General features: G+C 43.9%; 1 protein-coding gene across 14 annotated transcripts in view; it reads left to right on the plus strand.

The window, feature by feature from the left end:
- Nucleotides 1-25965, plus strand: part of Enox1 (ecto-NOX disulfide-thiol exchanger 1) — a 569119-nt gene that overhangs the window by 395297 nt on the left and 147857 nt on the right. For all 14 annotated transcript variants that reach the window (XM_031363000.1, XM_031362997.1, XM_031362998.1 and 11 more), the window contains 3 exons: nucleotides 19011-19184; nucleotides 20368-20574; nucleotides 23994-24227. In XM_031363000.1, coding sequence (XP_031218860.1) covers nucleotides 19011-19184; nucleotides 20368-20574; nucleotides 23994-24227 — 615 coding nt within the window. The remainder of the gene's footprint in view (nucleotides 1-19010; nucleotides 19185-20367; nucleotides 20575-23993; nucleotides 24228-25965) is intronic.

The following is a 25965-nucleotide window of genomic DNA, read 5'->3' on the forward strand; positions in this document are numbered from 1 at the left end:
CCCTAACATATGGCCTACCACCTTTTAGGTTATAAATGACTGATTAGTGAACAAGTACTTCAGAAAGACCTAGGAGTAATAAAATAAAATGTAAAAGATATGCTCCATAGTTTCTCAGTTATTCATATAAAATTTTCTGGTGAGCCCTAACATAGACAATTGTGTAGAGATGCTGAGAACCACAGATTTTCAGTGTGAAGGAGAATCACTCTTTTCTCTCCTCCTCTTCCCCTTCTTCCTCTTCTTCTTCCTCTTCCTCCTCCTCCTCCTCCTCCTCTTCCTCTTCCTCCTCCACATCCTCACTTGTCCTGTTTCTATATACTCTCTAAATCACAGTGACATACGGAATCATTATTCAGTATAGAATTCTGTTTCTGCTCAAGACAGGCATTCACTTAGCACTACTGTGGAGCCTCAAAGGACATTGAAGTAGGAAAAAGAAAATTCCAAACTATAATATACATTTGTTTATTGATTAACTGTTTGTAAATAGCTGGCACTTCAATATCCATCACACAAATCTCACACTTATATAAATATGATGAAGCGGGCAGGGCAGTGTTTGTACCTCATACCCGAGCCAAGCAACCTGAGGTAGACGTGGCCCGAAGCATCCTGCTTCTCTCCTATCTGCTCACTGCCTCCTCTTTCCATGGAAGCTGCAGGCAGGTAGACATTCAGTGTGGTCAGCTTGGAGTGGACTGCATGTTGTCCCTCCTGTGTGTGATTCCAGGTTGCTGGGCAAATGCCTTTCGTCTTCCCAGGCTCGGGTACCTTGTCTATCTACAGAAGGAAGGATCTGGGAGAAATGCAATCCAGATCAGCACATAGAATGACCGTGTATGAATTCTGAAAACACAGCCTTGCATTCAGGGTTGAGAACAAACGAAGTGGTCTGGGTCTGAGAACCAGATGAAAACTTTCAAATGGAAAGCCAAATGATTCCTCGCGAGTACCACTGGGGAGAAAATAATTAGTTTAAAATGGACATCTGAGTGATAATCTTTGGTTCTAAGTGCGGGGGGCCAGCAGGGGAGGGACATCTGGAGTTTGACTTTCATGTGCAAGATTAGATCTTAGATTTCTAATATTCAGTAATGATTGACCCATGCTGTGGCAGAAAGGGCCATCAACCCAGTCGCTAAGGAACACTCCCCAGCTCTGATGGTGAAATGTATTAGTTACGTTATTCCAACTTATTTCATTTCTCTAAAGATTTAGCTAGTGGGAATATTCAGGATGTTGTCAGAAATAACTAGTTACAGGAGAGAGGTGTCGGCCCTGGTGCCATATACAATAAGAGGCACACTGGGTACATATGACAGAATGTTTTCCATGTCTGGTGCTGCTCAATTTCAGTTTATTAGAAAGCCATGCACATGCACCTATGTATAAGACAGACATTCATTTAAAAGAACAAAATAGGATTACAGAGGAAATCTCCAGTTTAGTGGGAAGCAGAAATGCTGAATACAGAGGAGACCTAGAGCAAATCTAGAGGAAGCAGCACATCACATTCCAGGTGCAGAGAGAAAGCCAGCGTGGGTCCTGGGAAGAGGAAGTTTTTAATATTCAACCCTGGGAGAGATTTTTGCTTTAGGGATATTTAATGACAGTGGCTCTTCAGTTGTTTTCCTACAAGACCTTCAGACTTCCTTCCAATTACCTCTTAAAGTTAGGGTACATAGTAAAATATGAGCACACACTGAAGCAATTTGTAACACACATCCATACACTACACCACACACACACACACACACATACACACACAAACACACAAACACACACAGGGATTACAAAGGAAACCCCAAGTTTATTAGAGTAACAGATTCAGAACATGGGAGGGAGCAGAGCTGGAGTGTCTGTTTGTAACTTGTAATCTTTCTGACTGTGTGCAGCTCATGTAGTATGCACACATTCTGCATTACAGAAACACAGGCACCATTCAACATCAAAATGATAGCCAACATTTATCTAGCGCTTACTGTGTCCAAGGCATGCTTTGAAATGCTTCACTATTTTAAGTCATTTAACCGTCAGAATGACTCTGTCTGCTAAGCATTCTTTTTGTTAGTTTTGCAGATTGAGAGGTAAGGCAGGGGAGTCACAGAGTCAATGAGACAGGAGAATCTGTCCTTGAACCTGGAACTGTGAGTCACTGCCTCTGAGATGCCCTATCTTCTGATTTATCTTTTTTCTTTCCATCTTCAACTGTCATGAAGATTTTAACAGAGGGGGCTGGAGAGAGATGGCTCAGCAGTTAAGAGTACTGACTGTTCTTCAAGAGGTCCTGAATTCAATGCCCAGCAACCACATGGTGGCTTCCAACCATCTGTAATGGGATCTGATGCCTCTTCTGGTGTGTCTGAAGAGAGTGATATGAACTCTATGAATCTGTAAATGTCACCATCTCTTTCATTCCCTTAAGTAATTAGATATAGAAAGTAAGGCTATGTGTGAAGGATGATATTGGGCCTTGTGATAAGATTACAGTTAAGTTACCCAGCACTGCCTTTTTATCCCACTGAATAACAAAATCAAAGCAGTATGATACTTACCTATACTTTAAAGTCCATCCATTGTTTACATTTTCTCTGCAAGTCCACAGTCCTATGTTGATCATATGTAAAAAGGTCAATTCTATGTTGTTTTAACCCCTTCTGACAGGAAGCTGACATCGAAGCCTAGATAGTTACCTAGACAATGTTATGAATGGTTTTTAAGTTAAATATTGAACTTGTTCTTTTTATTTTAGTGTAGGAAATGCTATCTATCTGTAAGCTGTTTCTATAAACTGAAACTGAGGTTGATAAGTTAACCCACAAAATCACACCGTTAACCCATGCACACTGCCTTGGAAAGACTCAGGCATCAAAAGAGAGATGCTCCCACCCACCATAGAGGCCCAGGTACTATACAGAAGCCTGCCTCTCTACATAGTTAGTTAATTCAAAAAGATGTGTTATGTAACCCCAATGGGATTCGTATTCCACACATTGAGCAGCACTGTCTTAGAACAACAGAGCAAAAGACAGATATATAATAATTTAAAAGTATTTCTTAAGTATTTGACTATGTGTTTGAACATGGTTCGCAACTCAATATTTGGGTTTTGTTGTTGCTGTTGTTAATTGTTATTGATATCTTTTTTTATTTAAGCTTTATTGCATTATGATGAGAAAAGATACATGATTTCAATTTATATGAATTTGTTAACGTTTAAAAACATATTTTAAGTCAATAGAATTAAATCACATTCTTGTTTCCATTTTGTACCCCAACTCCTCCCAGAGACCCCCCTTTAGTACCTACAATAACTTTTTTGTCATATTCTTTAAAATATATAAAATATTATAACAATAAAAATTACTATTATAAAAGCTGTTTGATATAAAACAACAATCAATTTAACAGTCTTATGTAGATGCTTGTCTACAGTAATACTGAAAATACATGTTTTTCTCAATATAAATTTTAAATAACTCCAAAAACATTAACTGTATATTTTAAAATAATACATCACTACTAGTATTTTTTATTTTCGAGACAGGGTTTCTCTCTGTAGCCCCGGCTGTCCTGGTACTCACTCTGTAGACCAGGCTGGCCTCGAACTCGGAAATCCGCCTGCCTCTGCCTCCCAAGTGCTAGGATTAAAGGCATGCGCCACCACCACCCGGCACTACTAGTATTTTTTTAAATGAACATAAATATATAAAGTCTTTTTGTTTGTTTGTTTGTTTGTTTTGTATTTAGTAGAACTTAAAATCTTGGCTCTTACTGTGGTACAAGCCCAAAATAAGAACAATTTTTAGATATTGGATTTCATTGTAATAAGGCTGTACTTCAATGACCCTCACATCACCAAAGGATTTTACCTCCATAGTAGCTAAGCTAAGAGTTAACAGTTCTGCTGTACCAAGGAATGAATTGTAGGCTCAATTTTTGGATACAGACTTCCTGCTATGGTCAAAACTATTTGACTTGAGTGAGTGACTTTATTCTCAGCCCACAGAGAACAGGTTACATTCATTTAAGAAATGGTGTGTGTATTAAGATGGTCTATCCATAAAGTCATTCACCAACTGTTTCAATGAACAATAGTTCTGCTTGGAGGGTGGCACAGAATTAGGTGAGGGCAAGAACCTGGTTCATTGGCTGTGATAATTTGGAAAAGCATTCATCTCAGAGAAAGAGTAACTTATAAAGTCCTCTTCTTCAAACTTGATAAAATAGTTACAAATGTCAAGCAAAGCATTCAGTCTCACTCTTTGTTGTTCTCTTACAAGCCACCTCCCAATTTAATTGTCTACGTTTCTTTTGGGTGTATAAATACTTTTGAATTATGTAAGCTGTTCTGAAAACCGTGGTACAGCATAAAAACATGAAATAAACACTACTAATAGAGAGGCTGAGATAGAAGAAGCATAATTTCAAGACCATTATGTGGTATACAGGAAGACACTGTTACATACAAACAAGCAGAAAGAGTATATGGATTGTACAATATTGGATCTATTTCTCCAGTTACCAAATTAGAGAGACCATTGGAGAAATTTCTAATTCCTCATATTTTTGGATTTCAATCGATTAGGATATGTTGGTAATATTAATTTTCATATTAAGATATTAACAAGCTGGGCAGTGGTGGCGTACACCTATAATCCCAGCACTTGGGAGGCAGAGGCAGGCAGATTTCTGAGTTTGAGGCTAGCCTGGTCTACAGAGTGAGTTCCAGGACAGCCAGGGCTATACAGAGAAACCCTGTCTTGAAAAAAAAACCAAAAACAAGCAAACAAACAAAAGATATTAAGAAAAAGTAATTGTTACTTCCTGTTGTTTTTGTTGTAAGAGGTGGAATTAGGTTTGTGTGGGTTTGTTGAAAGATTACTTTCTTGCTTCTTCTAGGGTGTAGTTTTTCTCCTCATGCTGGTGTTTTCCATCTGTTATCTTTTGTAGGGCAGAATTCTTGGAAAGATACCATGTAAATTTCATTTTGTCATAGAATATCTTGTTCTCTCAATCTATAGTAATTGAGAGTTTTGCTGGGTATAGTATCCTGGGCTGGCATTTGTGTTCTCTTAGGGTCTGTATGACATCTGCCCAGGATCTTCTAGCTTTCATAGTCTCTGGTGAGGAGTCTGGTGTAATTCTGATAGGCCTACCTATGTTACTTGACCTTTTTCCTTACTGCTTTTAAAATTCTTTCTTTGTTTAGTGCATTTGGTGTTTTGATTATTATGTGACGGGGAGGAATTTCTTTTCTGGTCCAGTCTATTTGGAGTTCTGTAGGCTTCTTGTTTGTTCATGGGCATCTCTTTCTTTAGGTTAGGGAAAATTTCTTCTATAATTTTGTTGAAGATATTTACTGGCCCATTTCATTGGGAGTCTTCACTCTCTTCTATACCTATTATCCTTAGGTTTGGTTTTCTCATTACGTCCTGGACTTACTGGATATTTTGGGTTAGGAGTTTTTTGCTTTTTGCATTTTCTTTGACTGTTGTGTCAATGTTTTCTATGGTGTCTTCTGCCCTTGAGATTCTCTCTTCTATCTCTTGTATTCTGTTGGTGATCTATGTTGCATCTATGACTTCTGGTTTCTTTCCTAGGTTTTCTATCTCCAGGGTTGTCTCTCTTTCTGATTTCTTTATTGTTTCTATTTCAATTTTTAGATTCTGGATGGTTTTGCTCATTTCCTTCACCTGTTTGATTGTGTTTTCCTGTAGTCCTTTAAGGGATTTTTGTGTTCCCTCTTTAAGGGCCTCTAGCTGTTTACCTGTGTTCTCCTGTATTTTTTTTGGAGGGAGTTATTTATGTCTTTCTTAAAGTCCTGTATCATCCTCATGAGATGTGATTTTAGATCTGAATCTTGCTTTTTCTGGTGTGATGGTGTGTCCAGGACTTGCTATGGTGGGAGAATTGGGTTCTGATGATGTCAAGTAACCTTGGTTTGTATTGTTTATTCTCTTATGCTACCCCCCCCCCCCCCCCCCCCGGCCTGACATCTGGTTATCTCTAGTGCTACCTGCCCTTGTCAAATTTGACTGGAGCCTGTCCTTCTTATGGTCCTGGTTATGTCAGAACTCCTGAGAGTCAAGCTGTCTCTGTGATCCTGTGCTTCTGGGCTTGTTAGAGTGCCTGGGAGTGGAGCTTTTGCTTGGTGTTGTTGGACTGGCTACAGAGTTTGCCCCCAAGGTCTGCTCAGGGCACTGGCCCAGACAGACCGGAAGGAACCAGTGCCACTGGGCTGGCAGAGTTCCTGTGTGCGTGGGTCCTGCAGGTCCCAGCCTCTCCCAGTGTTGGGACAGATGTGTCCTCCTCACCTCTGAGCCTCTGATCCTGGGTGTATTAGAGTACCTGGGAGGGGAGCCACCTTTGGATGCTGTGGGACTGGCTACAAAATTTGTGCCCAATGTCTGTTTAGGGCACTGGCCCAGACAGACCGGAAGGAACCAGTGCCACTGGGTTGGTGGAGTTCCTTAGTGCCTGGGTCCAGCTGGTCCTAGTTACTCCCAGTGTTGGGACAGATGTTGTGTCCTCCTCACCTCTGATCCTGGGCATGTTAGAGCACCTGTTATTGATTTCTTTACTTATCTTTTTTCTTTTTTTTTTTCTTTTTTTTCTTTTTTTCTGTACTGTCTACTCTGGCACCAAAAGCTTATTAGCTTGGACAAAGCAGAGAACACATCAAGGGATTGTTTAGATTTTCTTTTTTCTCCCCCCCCCCCATCATTATGTAACAGCCCTACTGCACAAAGTCACATAACATCATACAGAGAGACAATTAATCATCAGCTAATGAGATAGGGATGTAGAAAGAAGTTTGGAAGAAGTAATTTAGAGGCCCCAATTAGGCCCTATTCTAGTGGGTCCCTCATGGGCATTGCTAGCTGCTGATCCCAGGTCTGGGAGCGTGAGAGGGATGGGGAGGCAGAAAGTGGAGGAAGGGAGGGGGAGGGAGGAAAGGTGGGGAAAGAGGCACAGAAACTACAAAGAGGCCTTTACAGTGCTTCAGTTGTGGGCTGATGAGAAGGCAAATTAAGAAGGAGAATGAATAGAATGATCCAGAAACCCCTTCAAGGGCAGGCAGTAACTGGGCTGTTGATGCTAACAATGCCCAGCATCTGCAGAGTTTCCATCCAGGTCCTGAGAGGAAGGGCTCTGATCTTACAGGTGATAGGAAAGTTGATGTTCTGTAACCTGCTTACAGACAGAGGAGGACAGACATCCGAACCTTGTTGGGGGAGGTTACAGACTAAGGAGAGGAGATGCAGAACCAAGGGAGGTGGTGAGAGCTGGGACCCACAGAAATCCCACCTGCTTCTCTGACACTTGGTGACTGTCCTCCAACCTAAAAGTCATCAGCAAAGGGTTTGGAGGAAATAAATGTGCGGGAGAAGTTCAAGTGGACTTGCCTAAGAAGGCATTTCTACAGACTAGGATAGGATCCTACCAGAAGAACAGACAACATTTCCCCTCCCAGACAGGGCAGCGATTGGGCCTCCTCTGCCTCTGACTTCAGCATGGCCTGGTCTGCCTCTGAGACTGAGTGTGGCCTGCAAGAACAAGCTTGCCCACGAAAGAGGAAAGTTGGGAATGCTTATTTCATACACAGTGAGGACCAGTGAGGGAAAAACTAAGAAGAGAAGAACAGAGTGAAAAATTAGATGTGACCATTGCAGGAGAGGATCAGTGGTGAGGAAAAAAGTGGATCAGACCTGTTCCCAGGAGCCCAGAGCTCAGAGTAAGAAAAATGGATGTAACCACGGAGTTCCCAGGTCCTGAGTCAATGTGTGAGGATCTGTTTCACACATGACACCCCTCCAGAGATGGAAAAGTCACTCACTGTTGGGGAGCAGAATGCACGGGCAGCTAGAAAGGCCGTGCAACATGAAGAACACGAAACACTCTGGTTTCCCACTCCCACCCCACACTCGCCTGGATTCATAACTTTAGAAAGGTCATTGTACATCTCTGGAAATGCGTTTCCTCAGCACTCAGTCTAGATGACAGAATAGAGCAGTGACCACGCCATTTCAGCTCTGAACCGCCATGTTCTGTAGGCCCAGAATCTTGTCTTCATTGCCAGCTCTTCTGTTGCTGCCAGGATGGTTGGTGAGTTTTAGACTGGGCCTCTTAAGCACCTGTCTTTCACTTCTGGGTGCCTGATTTTTCTGCTTAATAAACTGCATCTATTTCTATCATCTAAAATTGAAAAAAAAAAAAAATTGGCTGAGTTCCAACAGGCAGAGTCAATGCAGTATGGCTGATTTCTGATGATGGCGGCCCAGGTCAGTGCACACCCAAACTGCTCAGGTACTGTATTCTCACGGCCTGGCCCCCAGTACAACACATTTTACATACCATTGATAAGCCCTAGCCTCCTGCTCCCCAAGAACACGTGTGGTTTTTTTTCAGATGCAGGCTCCTGGCACGGTTGCTAGAAGGGTCTGTCCTACATCTTTGAACATTCAGCTTTCTGTACTCGTTTCCATCAGAAGTTTTGAAGTAACGTTCACTTCCTGTCATGTCACTTTCTCAAACATGGGCGCAAATCTCCTCATGCCAGTCAAAGGTACTGAGAATAGATGCTGACGGCTCTGGTCCCGTTTCGCAAGCACTGAATCCACAAGCCAAGGAACCAGAGCGTTTTATTGATGGAATGAGGTCTTTGTTTATAAAGTATACACAGCAAGCCTGGAGGAGCACGCACTGGAGATGCATCTTGGGTTTAAACGGAAAACATACCTCTCCACCTTTGGATCCCTTCAGAAAGATCATAGGCGAATTTTCAATTTCACTTCCCCAGAGATCCTGCTTGTAGGCGTTCACTTATCTTGCAAAGTACACTGTTAGGTTAACATGGAATCTGTGTAGCTTATTTTTCTCAACAACTCCAGAGCGATCTTCAGGGTTCATTTCTTCAAGAAGGGAAAGACTAAGAGCGGTTCTGCCTCTGGGGAGCTAGTCTGAGCATCTCTGTCTCAGAGGATATTTAGGAGCACCTCTGTGCCTGTCATCTCAATAAATATATTTTGAAAATAACTTTTCTTTTTACATTCCCATTATTTAACTAGAAGTCATTTTAAAGAAATAAGGTTGAGCCCACAATCACAGAACGTAGCTGGCTGCCCGAGACAGGAAGATTGTAAATTCCATGCCTGCCTGGATTACATAGAAAGCTCTAGGCAAGCCTGAGATGTCTATACAGCAAGACTCTGTCTCAAAATCAAAGGAAGGGGAAGCTGACTGTTAACCCCTTCAGGACCCCTCCCCTCACAGTCTCCTTGTACTGGTTTTATAGGGTTACTATGACAAAGCAGGTAGATTGAAACACCAGAAATGTATTCTCTGTTCTGGAGTCCAGAGAGCTGAGATGGGGTGTCTACAGAGCCCATTCCTTGGCTGGATCTCCAGTAGGATGTGTCTCATGCCTTTCTCTTGGTTTTGATGTCTGGTGACCCTCCTTGGGATCCTGCGGCGCATTCAGCCCCATGTCCTCAATCACCACCTCTGTCACCACAAGGTGTTCTTCTGGGTGTCTGCTTGTGTCTTTTGTCTTCATCTAAGTTTTGCTTAAGATGCTTTGATGGGACCGACTCTAATCCATTATGACCTCCTTGTCTTAACAAAAAGAGCAGGCACCCTCTTTTTAAAATTAGCTCATGGTCTAACATGGAAGCCGATCTTAGTTACTTAGACAGCTCTTTGGGGGTGCTATAATTTGCCCTTTATAACATCTCTTCTTCCACACAGTATGGACATCCCCATACTCTGTGTTCTGTAGCACCCCAGAACAGGTGTCATGAAGTATTGACATTTCCCATTAGCTTCTTTTTAGTCATTGGACTGTCACATCCATGAAAAAAGAACTCATATTTTACAGCATCTTGCTTGCAGTGTCTCGCAGAACACTCAATACCTAGTAGCCATTTGGTTTGCCAAAAGAAACACTCACCATCACTGTGAACTCTGATGTATATTCAATGTTAATATTCTATTTATACAAGGTTACAGAAGCATTATGCTTTATAATGTTTTTATAATCATGACCCCTTTTTGATTACTTGCCATTTGCATGTAAACTGGGATTCTCCCCCATTGACTCCTCACATGAACATTGCATTGAAACATAGTATTGTAAATAGCTTGCTTAGAAAGCTGTGTAAGCAGTGCATGGCAGACCCAGGATTGGTCCTCAGGTCTGTTTGACTGCACGGGTGAGCTTTGTATATTTTGATGCATTTTTTACCCAGGCATTCTTGGCTTGCCCCTGGCTGTAAGAATAACATGTCTAGTGTTTGAATGTAGGGTAATTTTTAAGCCTAGATTGGCTAGGGAACAAATTAGCCTTATTTCACCCAGCTCAAATCTGAACTTGTGACTTCAAGATCACTTTTTGAAAAATGATTTTTTTTCCTCTGCTTTTCATAGAGTTGTTTAAAAATGTTTGAGCAAAGGAAAAAAAATGAGTGTTCACATATGTCTTAGTTACTTTTCAATTGCTGTGACAAAACATCATGACCAAGGCAATGCATAAAGGTAACATTAAATATGGGGTTCACAGTTCCAGAGGTTAGAGTCCATGACTGTCACCATGGGGACCATGGCAGCAGGCATAGAGGTTGAGCAGTCACTGAGAGCCCACATCTTGATCCACAAGCATGAGGTGGCAGATCCCTACTTGTGAATGATGTCAGCTTTTCAAGCTTCAAAGCTCACACCAGTGACTCACCTCCTTCAACAAGGCCACACCCCCTAATTCTTCCCAAGCAGTTTTCCAAACTGGGGAAATATTAAAATACATGAACCCAGGGAACCATTCTCACTCAGACCACTGCCATATCCTTACTGACATTATAGACAAGAAGTATTCATCAGTTGAAAATGGAGACTTCGCTGAGAAAAATCTCCTAATTCTAAGCTCCCAGGAGACAGAATGCCTTGTGTATCAACAGGCTCCTTAGTGGCCTGATAATGAGTCTTATTTAAGTTGTCTTAAACAAGAGGAACAGTGCTGCCTGTCTTTCAGGACCCCTCCACACCATTTCTCTGCCCCTTTCCCAGTCATGGGACCTGGCACAAGCCAGCCCCTCGCAGGATCTAAAGATACCTCTGGCCTCAGGCAGGAGAAAGAGCCCAGAACCCTACCCTTTGACCTGTGCTGCATGCCTGAGAAGTAGGGCGTCAGTGCCTCTGCCAAATCCTGGGCTTTGCTTCTGACATCTAAACCCTATCTTGCTTCTCCAGGGTGAGGCTCAGCCAAGTTAACCTGCCAGATGCTTAGCACAGTTCTTAACCTCTGGCCCCGAGTTCTTTTTGCTAAGCCCACTGAGAGCCAGGGACCAGAGTAACCTGCGCCCTGTAACATGTGAACAGGGCCCCCGGTATGCTCCCCCTGGTTACGCTGTTATAATGGACTGCTGGCAGTCTGTGTCCTTAGTCATTTATCAGAACATCCTTGGCTCAGGAGGAAACCAACCATGTTCCCATTCCTGATTTTTCTCTCCTTCCTCCTATTCGTTTTGGCACTGACAGCTTGTCTCTGTTCCCCTCATCTGGAGCCCCAGCTTGTCTTCTCTGTTCAGACCTGACCCAGTTATATGTAGCTTTGATCTTCGAGAGACCCAGCTACCTTTTTTTCTTTTTTCTCTCAATGAGGTCAGATTTTCACCTTAAATAGGACTGTCTTTACTAAGGTATCCACTGGAAAAGTCTGGGCAAGGTCATTACTCTGGAACAATCTGCCAAGAAACAGGGAGGGTGGGGACGACTCACACAGCAATAGGGACCAGCCAGCAGATACACATCTGGCATGTAAGGAACTGCCACTCCAGCAAGAAGGCAGGGACACTCAGCAGCTTGTGTAACACCATCCCTTCTGGTCTGCAAGACGCCTTGTGCTTTCTCAGTATGTCATGGCCACCTGTCCTGTGTATCTCATGGTAGATCTTGGGAAATTACTTGGAATTCCTCATACTTTATAAGACTGTCTGCTGGCAGTCAGTCCCCTTCCTCAATAACTCTTAGATTTGGCTCATGTATTCAACCTTTTATTTCTGGGCTTGGGGCCCATCAAACCCCGTGACTTCCCAAGTGAAGAATTTGTATAGTTATCCTCAGTAGCTCTCAGCTGTAGTAAGTGCTCAAGAAATGTTGAATGAATGAATGAATGAATGAGTGGATGAAGCTAATTAGTTAAGTTCATCCCATTAAAATCCTAAATGCAAAACCTTCAAACCACACCCTGAAAAGCACCCATCTTGATAAGTCTGTACCACCAGCTACACATGAAGAAGCTTCAGCAAGTTTGAAGGCTACAAAATGAGTAGGCCAGCCTGGGCAAATTAGTGAGTCTCGAAACAAAGAGGGAAAAGAAAGCTGAAGGCTGAGCTCAGGGATGGAGTGCTTGCCCGCTGTGTACAAGGCTTGGTTCAATCCCCAGTACCAAAAATGAGAATTTCATCTCAGCTGTAAAACTCTGGACTGATCACAGTCCAGCTGAGATGAACTTCAGCTGAGCCAGACTTCTGCTTTAGCCTTTCATCCCCCCATATGAAACAAGAAACACTGCTAAGTTTCTGCCTCCTGCTGCCCATGTCTTTGGAGACAGAGACAAGAACTAGACAAGGCCAAGGTATGAAAAACCTTTGGATAGCCTATGAGTAGTGTGTTGAAAGGGTTCTCCTCTTATGTCATTGATTGGACCCTCCCATGATGCAGTGTGAACTGGCTCCCTCTTTTCCCAGGGTAGAAACTGTAGCTCATTGTCCAAGGACTCCACAGTGATTGCTGTCACCTATAAGGCATTTTACAGTGCCATTACCTGTGTCTGCTGTATATTTTTAGAGCTCCTACTTTGCCTTTCCTGAGCTAAGATAATATGCTTTTATGCCATGAGAAATACTTTACATTTATGCAAATTGTGGTGGTCTGAGTATGCTTAGCCCAAGGAGTGGTAGTGTATGAGTTTATGAGTAGTGTAGCCTTGTTGAAGTTGTTGTTGCCTTGTTGGAAGTGCATCACTGTGGGGTGGGCTTTGAGATCCTCCTCCTGGCTGCCTGGAAGAGAGAGTCTCTCCTAGTTGCCCTCAAATCATGATGCAGAACTCTCAGCTCCTTCTCCAGTACCATGTCTGCCTGCCTGCATGGTGCCATGCTTCCTGCTATGATGATAATATACTAAACCTGACACTGTAAGCCAGCCCCCAATTAAAAATCTGCCTTTATAAGAGTTGGTTATGGTGTCTCTTCATAGAAATGGAAACCCTAACTAAGAGAGAAGTTAGTACTAGGAGTGGGGTATTGCTGTGATAGGTTTGACCATGTTTTTGTTTGGAGGAATGTAGATTTTCAGACTTTGGATGTGGGAAACCATGGAATGCTTTAAGAGGGACTTAGTGGGGCAGCCTTGTAGGAATATAGAAGACATTGGTGCTAAAGGATGATTCAAAATGTGCACACCTGGACCAAGAGGTTTCAATGGAAAAGAATTTTAGTATGTGGCTTAAAGACTGTTCTTCGAATATTTTGGTGAACAATGTGACTGCTTTTTGCCCTTGTCTGAGGAGTTTACCTGAGGCTAAGATAAAGAGATTTCAATGAATTGGATTGACAAAGGAAGTCTCAGAAAAGCCAGGCATAGGCTTTGTCTTTTGGTTTACTCTCATGAAGAGTGTTTTGATTAAGTATAGCAAACTTAGAAAGAAAAAACACAAACTATATGTTTCAAGGGACACCAAGAAGTGAAATGGAGCTAAATCCTATGTTCAAGGATACCAAATGGAATTAAGGGAGTAGTGACCTTGGGGCAAGATCCCACCCAGAGCCAGGCAGTGGTGGCGCATACCTTTAGTCCCAGCACTTGGGAGACAGAGGCAGGCAGATTTCTGAGTTCGAGGCCAGCCTGATCTACAGAGTGAGTTCCAGGACATCCAGGGCTACACAGAGAAACCCTGTCTTGAAAGAAAAAAGAAAAAAAGAAAAAAAAAAAAAGATCCCACCCAGGTAAGCTTATTGTTTATTTATTTGCAGTTGAACAAAGGAATAATTACATCATGCTAGGCATTATTACCTGGTTATTGTTTTTATTTGGACTTTTAATCTGGCATGAACTACAATCCTGAAATGGAGGATACACCTGTGATCCAGATTCTGAGGCATAATGGCAAGTAAATATCCGAGCTCAAGGCTAGCCTGGGCCAGAGAAAGTACGAAATAGAGAAAAATTTAAAAGTCCGGGCATAGTGATACATGCCTTTAATCTCAGACCTCAGGAGACAGAGGGATGCTTATCTCTGAGTTCAGGGTCAGTCTACAGAGCAAGTTCCAGGACAGCCAAACTTATGCAGTGAAGTAATTGGGAAACAGAAACCTGGTAATGATGTAATAGAATAGGGGAGTCATGTTTCAGTTCAGTTCCAGCAAGCAGCAGAATTAGGCAGCTTTGGCCATATGGCTCGGACTTTAGGGTCAAGAATAGAAGGGGTTACTGGGACAGTTGATGCTAATTAACTAGAACCCCAACCAATGGACAGAAGCTGCTGACCCCTGTGGTTGAATTAGGGGAAAGCTGGAAGAAGCTGAGGAGGAAGGCAACCCCGTAGGGGGACCAGCACTCTCAACCTTGACCCCTGAGATCTCTCACACACTGGAACACCAACCAGGCAGCATATGCCAGCTGATATGAGGCCCCCAACACATGTACAGCAGAGGCCTGCTGGGTCTGGGTTTAGTCAGAGAAGATACACCTAACCCTCAAGAGCCTGGAGGCCCTAGGGAGTTTAGAGGTCAGGTGGGGTGGGGGTGGGGGTGGGGGTAGGAACATACTTGTGGAGACTGGGGGATGGGGAGGAGGTATGGGATGTGGAACAGTTGGAGGGTGGACTGGGAGGGCAATAAAATCTGGAGTTATAAATAAATAAATAAATAAATAGACCAGCATCATTGAGGTAAAATCTTCTGGGGAGTGTTTCTGAGAGTATAAAGATGCTGTGTTCCAGAGATAGCCAAGTTTTACCTCATGTTGCAGATGGACTTGGTAATGTGTAAGAATTACCCAGGTTGCACTGATTTTGAAAGCATGAAGGGATCATGAAGAGCAGCTGAGGCTTGACACTGAGAAGTCGTGGAAGGCAATTGGTAAAGGTGCAGCCTCAGTTGCAACTGATGGACCAGGACTGAAGGGGTCATACGAAGAAGTTGAGGCCCTATGCGAGGCTATTGGTGAACCCTAATTGCAGTGGAAGACCCTAGTATATTGGAGATGTCAGGACCACGGGACGGCCACCACAAAAAGCAGCAACAGTAGAGTCAGTCAGAGCCCAGAGCTCTACAGAGTGCAGAGCTGGAGAAGTGACTCAAGCTCTTTGGAGGAGCCCAGATCATGTGTTCTAAGATCCCAGACGTTGGAACAAGAAGCTGTAAGTTAAAGTTGCCTTGGATACCCCAAGATGTTAGAGATGCCATAACCATGAGTTATCTGCCCAGGAAGCTGCTAACAGGGAGTGAAAGCAGCCCAAAAGAAAGAAGTTGTTTTTGCAGTCAAGAAAGATGAAAAAGGAGTTGGAAATCTGAAGAGCACTTTGATATCAGACATGGAGATGCAGAGTTTAGAATTTGCCCAGCTGGTTTTTGGTCTTGCCAATAATATCTTGCCAGTAGATAAAATTTCCAGAATTGTCCTGTATTTCCTCACTATGATGTTTTGGAATGGTAATATATACCCTGTGATGTTGAAAGTATGTGATCTGGTTTTTTGTTTCACTTTTAGAGGGAATTACAGTTTAGAAATTGTGTGAATCACAGAGGAAACTTTGAACTTTAGACATTTAACATTGTTGAGACTGATATAAACTATGGGGACTTTTGAAGTTTCACTAAGTGCATTTTTGCATTATGCTATGGCTAAATATGGCCCCCATAGATTCATGGGTTTGAACAAGCCTATGGGACCAGGAAGTGGAATGTGGTGGTTTGATTATGCTTGGCACAGGGATCGGCACTATTAGGAGGTGTAGTCTTGTTGGAGTAGGTATGGCCTTGTTGGAAGAAGTGTGTCACTCTTGAGGTGGGCTTTGAGACCCTCCTCCTGTCTCCCTGGTTGCCTTCAAATCCAGATGCAGAACTCTCAGCTCGTTCTCCAGCAACCTACCTGCCTGGACACTGCCATGTTTCCCACCTTGATGATAAAGTACTGAACCTCTGAACTTGTAAGCCAGCCCTAATTAAATGTCCTTTATGAAGAGTTGCCTTAGTCATGGTGTCTCTTCATACCAATGGAAACCCTAAGACACAGATAGTCTTATAAATAATGTTTTCTTTAGAAAGAAAGAAAAAAGAGAGAAAAAAGAAAGACAGACTAAGCCTTTCCTCTTTTCCCACTCATACACTGAATCTCAGATCCTTTGAGGTCCAGCATAACTTAAGTGTTAATTCCTTTCTAAGCCCCTCCAAGCCTCTGCACTCACCATGCAGATCTCATTAAACCTCATAGTCTCTTCCTCTTGATGCCTCAGAAAAGGCAAAGTAACCCCTGTTACATACTAAACATTCTCCTCAGGAATATAGCATCTTTTGTTTCCATTTCTGAGTATTTTATCTATTTGGCCTCGAGATAGAAAACAGACAGACGTCTGTTCTGTTCAAACTGAAAAGGCAAGTGCCAGCACCACGCTTCCATCTCATTTGTGGGAAACATCTGTTTATTATAATGCACGGGGCTTGAGTTTCAGGGTTTGCAGTCCTGAGAGCCTCCAGCCTTAAATCATCCCCAGTTGGCAAACAATAGTGAGGGCCAGGCCAGGAGAGAAACAGATAAACAGAGGAAGCCTGCTTAAGGGATGAGATTAAACAAAGAGCACAGGCAGGCCAGCATCCCTCCCCCTCCCACCTCTTCCTCCCTATTAGCTAATGAACTCACCTGTGGAAGCACTGATTTCCGTGACTGTGACATTGAGACCCTTTCTGCCCTGGCCCTTCTTGATGATTGTCATCTACATCAGAAGTGTGTGTGTGTGTGTGTGTGTGTGTGTGTGTGTGTGTGTGTGTGTACAGAATTTGGGACTCCTAGAATACTGTTGTTGTTCCAAGGGATGCCAGTCAAAGCAGCCAAGTCACCGTTTAGGAAACTGAGAGCCAGGGTCCTAAAGGAACGTCCTAGAACATCCTAGAAGCATGGCAGCTTTGTAAGAGAGGGTTTACTTAGCATTTGCATTCAGACCTGGCTTTAAAAACACTCTGATGATGGCCAAGCTAGGACGCTGGGTTATAGATCAGGGTCACGTGGCTTAGACTGTTCCACCCACAAAGAAATGGACATGGCTACGGTAGCTAGAAGACTCCTGTGGCCTCCCATATATCCAAGTTTCTTTATGAACTCCATCTTTGCTTTGGCTGTCGGGCTTGTCTAACCACTCAGCTCAGCTAAGCAAAGATTAAAGCCACACAGAGGGACAAGACATCTCTGTACACAAGAATCCACCACCAGGAGAGGGGGACAGAAAGGGCAAATGGCCAATACCTAAGAAGAGGCAGCGAAACACAGGAGTTAGAGCAGTAGTTTGTTTATTTATTTATGTATTTATTTATTTATTTTGCAGTGTACTAGAAGGTCCCCAGGTCCTTCCTCCGTGGGACTGTCTGCTTATCTTGGAACTTTATCTTACCAGATATAGTGTTGTTTTCTACAAAGAGAAAAAGCCCCAAGAGAGGGGTCCCCCCACCCTTGTACAGAGTTTTGAAAATACACCTGTGGTTAGAAGGGGCTTACTTTATTTGTTTTGTTGCTGGTTTTGTTTGTTTGCTTGCTTGCTTGTTTGTTTAGATTTTGCCATAATGCAGTTGGTCCTATTTGTAAGCCTGTGTATTGCACTTAACCGACATCTATATCACAGATGTCAAAAGTCCCTTATTTTTATTTCTGGCTAGGACTGCTCTGTCCATGAGCCACAGATTCTCAGTACATCCATCTGCTCAGATATTTGGTTGACTCTCCAACATGGCTCATGCTGCAGTGTACATGGGGACGCAGGTGTCTCGATTCAGTGCCTTTGGATAGATACCTACTAACGGGATCACAGGGCCCATGAAAGGTCTGCTGTGTGCTGACTTTATTTGTAATGGCTGTATGGCTGCACTTATTTACACGGGGACTCTCTTTTCTCTGTCCTCACCAACACTTGTTATCTTTTTAAAATCCTGGTATATCACCTTTGACATTATTTGCTTCATCGTCACACTTGGAAATCAATACAGCATTTTATATGGAAAAAAAAAATCTATCCTCTTTGGCTCTGTTTAGTTTTGTGGTTGTTTTTGATACAAGGCACAAAAAAATTTTAGAAGGGTGGGCCAAATGTTTATTGATAGAGTAAAAGGGAAGAAAGTATGATTATATAATAGGATTCAGAAATATATACAGCTAATTTTACACCTGCATGTCTCTAACCCAGCCACAACTATTATGCTCATTCTCTCGTGTCAGGCTCTCCCCCTAGGAGGAACGGGCTAGGTGGGACCCGGATGATCATTACAAAGCATGTACATATGAATCAGACTTCCCCAAACGTAAGTCACTGGGGCCAGAAGGGACTTTTGATAAAAGTAGGCTGACAATTCCATTCTCGAGGCACTTCAGTGTCAAATGTTCTTTCCACATTCTAAATCATAAGGCAGTGTAAACAATGCCCTAACATAGAGAAACAGAAAATTGCATTCCCCGTAATCGCAGAGCTTCATGGCGCACGTCTTCACGCTTTAATATGCTGTGTTCTGTTCTGCCACGCTAATATTTTAATATAACTTCCTTTTTCTAGAGTTGTAGGTTCTACATTGTACACTTTCTCTCCTTTACCCTTCCAGAATAGCTTTCTGTAATACCACATTGTATGCCAAGAGAAACTCCCGAGAAAGGAAATGTAAAGTCAACCAATCCGTGGGAGACAGTAATACAAACAGAACCAACAATGGCGTGAACAATGTCTAGCCAACATGTTGTCTTGTGTGCTTTTGCAGACTCAATCTGTGTGCCGGGCTTCGATCCAAGCCTCAACATGATGACTGGGATCACCCCCATTAACCCGATGATACCCGGCCTGGGGCTGGTACCACCCCCACCCCCAACGGAAGTGGCCGTCGTCAAGGAAATAATCCACTGCAAAAGCTGTACTCTTTTCCCCCAAAATCCAAGTAAGTGGAAATGAGAAGCATCTGCTCTTCACATTGCTTTTTCTTTGGAAATAACATTGTATTCATTTTCAGATGTGCGACCTTCTACCCAAGGCTCTGTGTCTACATTAGGACAGGAACCCAAGAATGTGTCCACGCAGCTATCCAGCCACTGAATAGATACCTTGAAGCCAGTGAGCTCTGAGAGTTTATCTGTAACACTAAGAATCTCCCCCCGAGTGCAGCGGAACTAGCATTTTCTGGAAAGCATCATGTGAACTTTATCAGCTTCTCTATCCACCTCCACAAATGGGAGCAAAAGTCTCCAGCGTGTTTTACTAGATAGAACCGTGAATTAATCTGGCAGGTGGTAATTTGGGGGAAAGGTGAGAGGCGGGAGGCACATGCATCTCAGAATTTCTGGACCAAATCAGGTTCACTTGAAGGACCTATATATTTGATTAATTTAGCCTCTGATACTGAGTTTATAGGCTTAAATAGCTGGAAATTTTTTTTTAAAAAAAATTCATATTAATCAGTGTTGCCTATTCGAACTGGACGTGTCAGGAGATAGCTATAGTAATCTACATACAAACTAGGCAAAATGTTGTGACAGCGTACACTATCTTTTCACACAGCCTCCTCAAAATTTAACAGTGTGCTCATTTAAATGTGAATTATAACCAAGGCTTTTCCCAGACTCAGCATCTTTGCAGCCAGGTGAGTATTGTTGCATGCTCTCCTGGGCTGTGTCTCCCCCCAGTCTCCCCTGGTCCGCGATGCTGCCCCTTTATCTGGCAAGAAGACAAAGCAGCAGCAAGCCGGGGCTTTTCATCATGTGTCATTTCATCACGCTTTGTACTTGTGACACTCTCTCCCTCCTCTTTTTCTTCTTCTGGGTGTCTGGGTATGAAAGAAAAAAAATGAAATTATGCTAACACGTGTTATCTTCTTCTTGGACAAGCACAGCCACTCTGTGCAGAAATGAACGTGAGAAATAAAGGTTGGGAGGCGGGAGGGAAGAAGATCAGGAAACATGGGGGAGGGGAAAGGGGGGTAGCAGTGGGCATGGGGGGGCATAAGTTATTGTAAAAATTGACTATGCCTCAGTCTGGAGAAAACTCTACAAGTTTAACTTTTGCCCTGTGAACCTGGTAAAGAGCCAATCGATCAAAGACAAAACTCTGTTTCATTCTGATATTAGATCTTCCACCTCCTTCCACAAGAGAACGACCTCCAGGGTGTAAGACTGTGTTTGTAGGAGGGCTACCAGAAAATGCTACGGAAGAGATTATTCAAGAAGTCTTTGAGCAGTGCGGAGATATCACAGCCATCCGGAAGAGCAAGAAGAATTTCTGTCACATTCGCTTTGCAGAGGAATTCATGGTTGACAAAGCCATTTACCTCTCTGGTACCTCGCTTTAGAATCAGGGGTTTACTCAGCATTCTGTCCTGTCGCTTTTGCCTGGTAGTTTGGGGGCTGGGGAAGGAGGCATTCACTTTTCAACTGGGCTGCCATGAGCTCTTTGTTAAGCCTCTGCCTCTCCACAGGCAGGTTTGTCTACCATCCAGTCTCCAGGAATTCCACAGAGTTTCTAATTAATGTTCTCAAGTGCGTATTAGATGAAAAGCAATATTTTGAGTACTGAGGGCCATTATTATTATTGGATGTAATCCTCTGGGGGGAGTAAAGTACTCTCTTGGAATAATTTCAGTTTCTTAAAAGTGCATTTAAAATCTTCACCCCAGGGATAGTGAAGCAAGATCCCCTCCTTGCAGGGGCCTGTGATAGGCCCTGTGTCCTCACACACTTGCTCGCTCGGCTGCCTGTTCTACCATCATGGTCCTTAGGACCAGGCTTCGGGAGTGTCTTACAAATGTAAAAGGAAGCTGAGCCTACCTAAGGTTGCCTTCTGCTCTGTGGGTATCTGTCAGGAGAAGAATGGGAGTCAGTGCACAGAACCTCAGTCAAACTAAAGGGCACTGAGGCTAATGTTAACATGGGACTTTAGAAGTATTTAGTTGTAGATTCCCCCTCGTTGCCCTTTGCTTCTCCTCCTGCGACATTTGTGCCTCTGCCACCCTGCAGACCGCCTACATGACGCGGAAAGGAGGTAACCTGGGGTGGGAAATGGCTCAGCGGTTAAGAGCACTGGCTGCTCTTCCAAAGGTCCTGAGTTCAAATCCCAGCAACCACATGGTGGCTCACAGCCATCTGTAATGAGATCGGATGCCCTCTTCTGGGCACTGTCTGAAGACAGTGTACTTAATAATAAATAATAAGTAATAATAAATAAATAAATCTTTAAAAAGAAAGAAAACAAAGAAAAGGAAGGAAGGAAAGAAGGAAGGAAAAAAGAATGAATCAAGTAAAAGAGGTAGATTCCACCCCCAGCCCCCACTCTAGGTTTTCCTGATGATCTGCAGCCAGTCTCTACTGCCTTTCATTCTGTGTGAACCCCTGACAGGTTGAAGTTATCTCAATGCCTCAGAGACCTTCTTGCCCAAGATGGGGATCCAGAGAATGTTAAGTCCCTTTCTGTACTTAAGCTCTCAATGAGGAAATTTAAAGTCTGAACGTTCCACCAGGTGGAAATGAATAAAGATATCTTACAGCACGCACAGCACCCAACTGTGGTCTCCAGGACCACAGGGGATCCTGGAGACAGTAGGGCGTGGCTTTCCACCTCCCTAACCCAGAGAATCTATCATACTACCTCCACCTGTGGGTGAAATAGTCAGTTTACCGGCAGGACTCCTAGGTGAGGTTAGTCACATGGCTATGAAGCACACCGTGGGAACCTCTCGGTGTCAGACTGTTCTTAACAAAACTAGCCTGACCAGAATAAAGGACAGATGCTGCTTTCCCACCAGTGCCTGCCTGGAAACCTGGGTTATTAGTCACGACACTCAATCAAACTATTCCTCATCCGTTAGACAGTAACTTTCATCCTGCGTGATTGAAGAAGTGGGTAGGTGAATGTCCTTTTCAACACTTACACAAGCCAATGTTTAGACCAGACAAAAAACTCAGAAGACCCTAACAAAGATGAACAGTGCCAAATACAGACATATGGAGGGAAATATAGACAAACTTTGCCGCTTCCTGGTAGCTCTTTTGACGCAGGAGGAAACAGGCCCCACCCATTTCAAGCCTTCACTGCCAGGGTACAGGGAAGTCTCCAGTTTTGCCAGGGTGGGTGGTCTCTGCAGCTGAGAAGGTCTGAAACCCTAGCTGTTGGGGGAAGGGGCAGGAAGGAGAGAAGGTTGCCCCCCTCACCCCACCCCCAGTCCCCCCCTGTGTAATTTCCTGCAAGCCCAGCTGGAAAGCCTAATTTTAGGAGCACTTTCACATTTGAGGGCCAGGCTAAGTTTAGCCTCCGCCTCATCAAGAGTCTTTTAAGGCTGTAATGACGATGTTCTGATGAAAGAGGACCAGAAATGTTATAGAGAGTGATTCTCTGGAATATGAGCAGAGAAAGTTGTTTTGACCAACTCAGACAACTAGCCAGGACACGACCTGCTGATTTCACTTTCCACAGCCCACCACCAAGACGCCATTAATCCCGTTCACGGGTGGGTGGCTATTTTCATCCGGGATGGGGATGGCTCTGTTTTCACGATCCTGTTCAAAACTGGAAGAGATTTCTATCGAATGAGATCTGTAGCAAGCCCATTTGTAACTTTTCAAAAGTGTGAAGCACCCTGCTGGGGGAAAAGCCGGCTTCCACTGGGGGTGGGGGGCGGGAAGGGGAGGATTTGTGGCTGAGCTTTAACCCAAATCCTGTGAATAGCCATTGAAATGTACCAGGACAGGGTACAGCGCAGCCTAGCTCTTCTCTGTTGCATCTCATTTGCAAATCCCTTGCAAGGCAAAGGTGCTTAATTTTGCTCCCTTCCTCTAGCAGCCCCCACCAGATATGCTCCTGCTAAGACTCCATTTGATGTTGTGAAAATCTGAGTACTTGAAACTGAAAACCTCCTTGCTGTCAATTCTTCTAAATTTGAAGTTAGGCTGGCTGGCAGCATCCAGCCCTGTGTTGACCTCTCACGACCTCTCCCATCCCTCATCCCCAGTCTCTATAAGATGGGTAGCTCCCAGTAAATTTTCCCTTCCCCCTAGAGATTCCCCCCTCCCCCCTTTTCTTTCTGGCCTAGCTCTGGGCTCTTGCACAAGCCTCCTGTGGCCTTCAAAGATTGCACGGACAATTTGTGTGGTCCTGCAGGCTTGATGAGGTGCTATGGGGCCTCTTGATTGAAGGTAACATGTTCTCCTGCATGCCCCAGAGGATAAGTAGAAATAAAACTGCATTGCAAAATTGCCCTGGTAATTGTGGCTTTGGTAGTGGCAGAGAGAAAGCCTGAATGGTAGTGTTGGCTAGGGGAATGAATCAATAGGCTCCGAGTAAAGTTCTGAAATTTACTTTGCAGGCCCCTTCAAATATCATAGATGCTCTTTATTTACTCATACCCTGCCTCTTTGAAAAAGAATTCAAGAGTGCGAATGCAATAGAGTTATAGAACATTAAAAACAAAAAGCAAGACTCCCCCCACCCCCGCCCCAAGTCAAATGGAGGAAAGAGTGGCCAGGTTGGTGATGCAACTTGAGTACTATGAGGGCCCTCTGGACAAGTATCTGGGGGTTGGGGGGTATATTTACCTCCACATCTGTGCTTCATGATTAACTTTTTAGAAGGATATCCGCTTTCCATCCCCTAGAGGCAAAAGAATCTTCTCTCTGGAGGCCAAAGGCAGAAAAGTGCATGGTTGCTTAACCTGTGGGCAATGTGTCCCCTGACCTGAAGTGACCTGGTTTTCCACTGCTTTTAGGTTACCGAATGCGATTAGGGTCGAGCACGGATAAAAAGGATTCTGGCCGCCTGCACGTGGATTTTGCCCAGGCCAGGGATGACTTTTACGAGTGGGAATGCAAGCAAAGGATGCGGGCCCGGGAGGAGCGGCATAGACGCAAACTGGAAGAGGACAGACTGCGGCCTCCCTCACCGCCCGCCATAATGCACTACTCGGAGCACGAAGCTGCCCTGCTGGCTGAAAAACTGAAAGGTAAAGGGGAGGGGATATGGGGGGGGGGCTCCCATTGGAGCCTTCACCTTCATCTTAGCCACCAATAGATGAAGGAGAAAGGAGTTCCCCAGATGCCAGATCCTTGTGTGTAGTCTCCATGTGAGTGGAAGTGAGCTAGGATCTGCAGCCCCTCCAGTTCCATCATCATGCTAGGGATAGAGCCATGGTCGAGTCAGACTCTCTGTATGAAGACTGGAAGGGCGGGCATCCTCAATCCCAGCAGCAGCCTGTGGTCCCCAGACTGTGCTTACTTAGTAAGCCAGGGCAGTGGCCTCACAGATAAGTTGACATTTTCTTGTGTTCTCTGAGTTCTGTGGACCACGAAGGTCCACTAGACACTAAAAGTTTTTCCCAGACATCTTAAACATGATGTCTAGACCAGACTGGCCTCAAACTCAGAAATCCACCTGCCTCGTCCTCCCAAGTGCTGAGGTCCCCGGTCTTAAAGATGGAGTCGAAAGAACCCTTCTCACACCTACAGATGAGTAACAATAGAGAACTATGTCTTGAATTTCTGCCAGGGGCTTCCCTGGGTTTGAGTGTGAGGAAAATAAGGATCCAAAGAAATAAGGACCAGACCTGCTGAACTTCAGTGATGATCAGGAAGCCAGCTTTTGAAATTAGTGTGTGTATGGGGGTTGGGGAGGGATGCACACATGGGTGTCTGTGTTGGGGTTTAGGGCTGACCAAAGTGACCAAAGTGAATGAGCTGAATAACATCTATTTTATTTATATGGCTGTTTTATATCTTACATGACTGTTTTCATGACTGGCATTTTATAAGCCAGTGGTAGGTGGTGATTAGTACTCCTGAGGGTGCTGGCTACTGACAGGGCCATAGTGGGTCACTGTTGCCACAGGCAGGTATGTACAAGTAAACGAGTGACTGCCAGCAAAGCTGAAGGCCTCTGGTTACACTTGCTGGCATTCCCAAAGCTTCAGCAGGGAAGGGGTCGAGAATACCTTCACAGAGCAGGCAGGATTTAAACTTGCTGGTATGAACAAGAGATCTTTCTCCCAAGTTAGAAAGGTTCTCAGAGGCAATCTAACCAGAGCCTGGAGCCCTAAGAACAAAGATGCATAGGAAACAAAGGATTTGGTGTGGGCACTGGTTCCTAAAGCAAGATGAAGCTGGAGAGTGGCTCAGCCAGATGGTGAAGCCCCAAGGCTATTTCCTGAGTTTGGTTGTGCCCTGTAAACAGTGAGGAGATGGCTTCATAGATTTCTGATGAAAGGAGAGTTGTGATTGGTTCTTGGTGGGAGTCAGGGGATGGGGGGAATGTAAGAACCTACCTCATGTATTATTGGCAGTGTCTTAAATGGATGGGATAGTCTTCCTGAAGAAAATTACCAATTTTTGGAAGATCAGAAATGGCATTCTATGCTTTATCTAAAAGGTAGGGAATAGCCTTCTAGCCATCGTCCCTGTTGGATCTGAGGACTCCTAATTAGTTACTGTTGCCACTGAATTGACTCTCTCCATTTACTGAGTACTACCTGCTGACTCAGATGCTCCAAGGAGCATAATATAGGCACAAATATACAGACAGAGGCTACCCCTACAAAGAGAAAGCATATTCAATGTAAATTCAGCCTAGAAACTATTATGAGAGTCCAGAATGAGAAAGATATAACCAGAAACACTCATTGGAATAAATCCCTCTTTTGCAAACATCAAGTGAATTTGGCGGTACCACACTGGTCTGTTTTCTCCCCC

This window comes from Mastomys coucha, unplaced genomic scaffold, assembly GCF_008632895.1.
Source record: "Mastomys coucha isolate ucsf_1 unplaced genomic scaffold, UCSF_Mcou_1 pScaffold9, whole genome shotgun sequence".
NCBI lineage: Eukaryota > Metazoa > Chordata > Mammalia > Rodentia > Muridae > Mastomys > Mastomys coucha.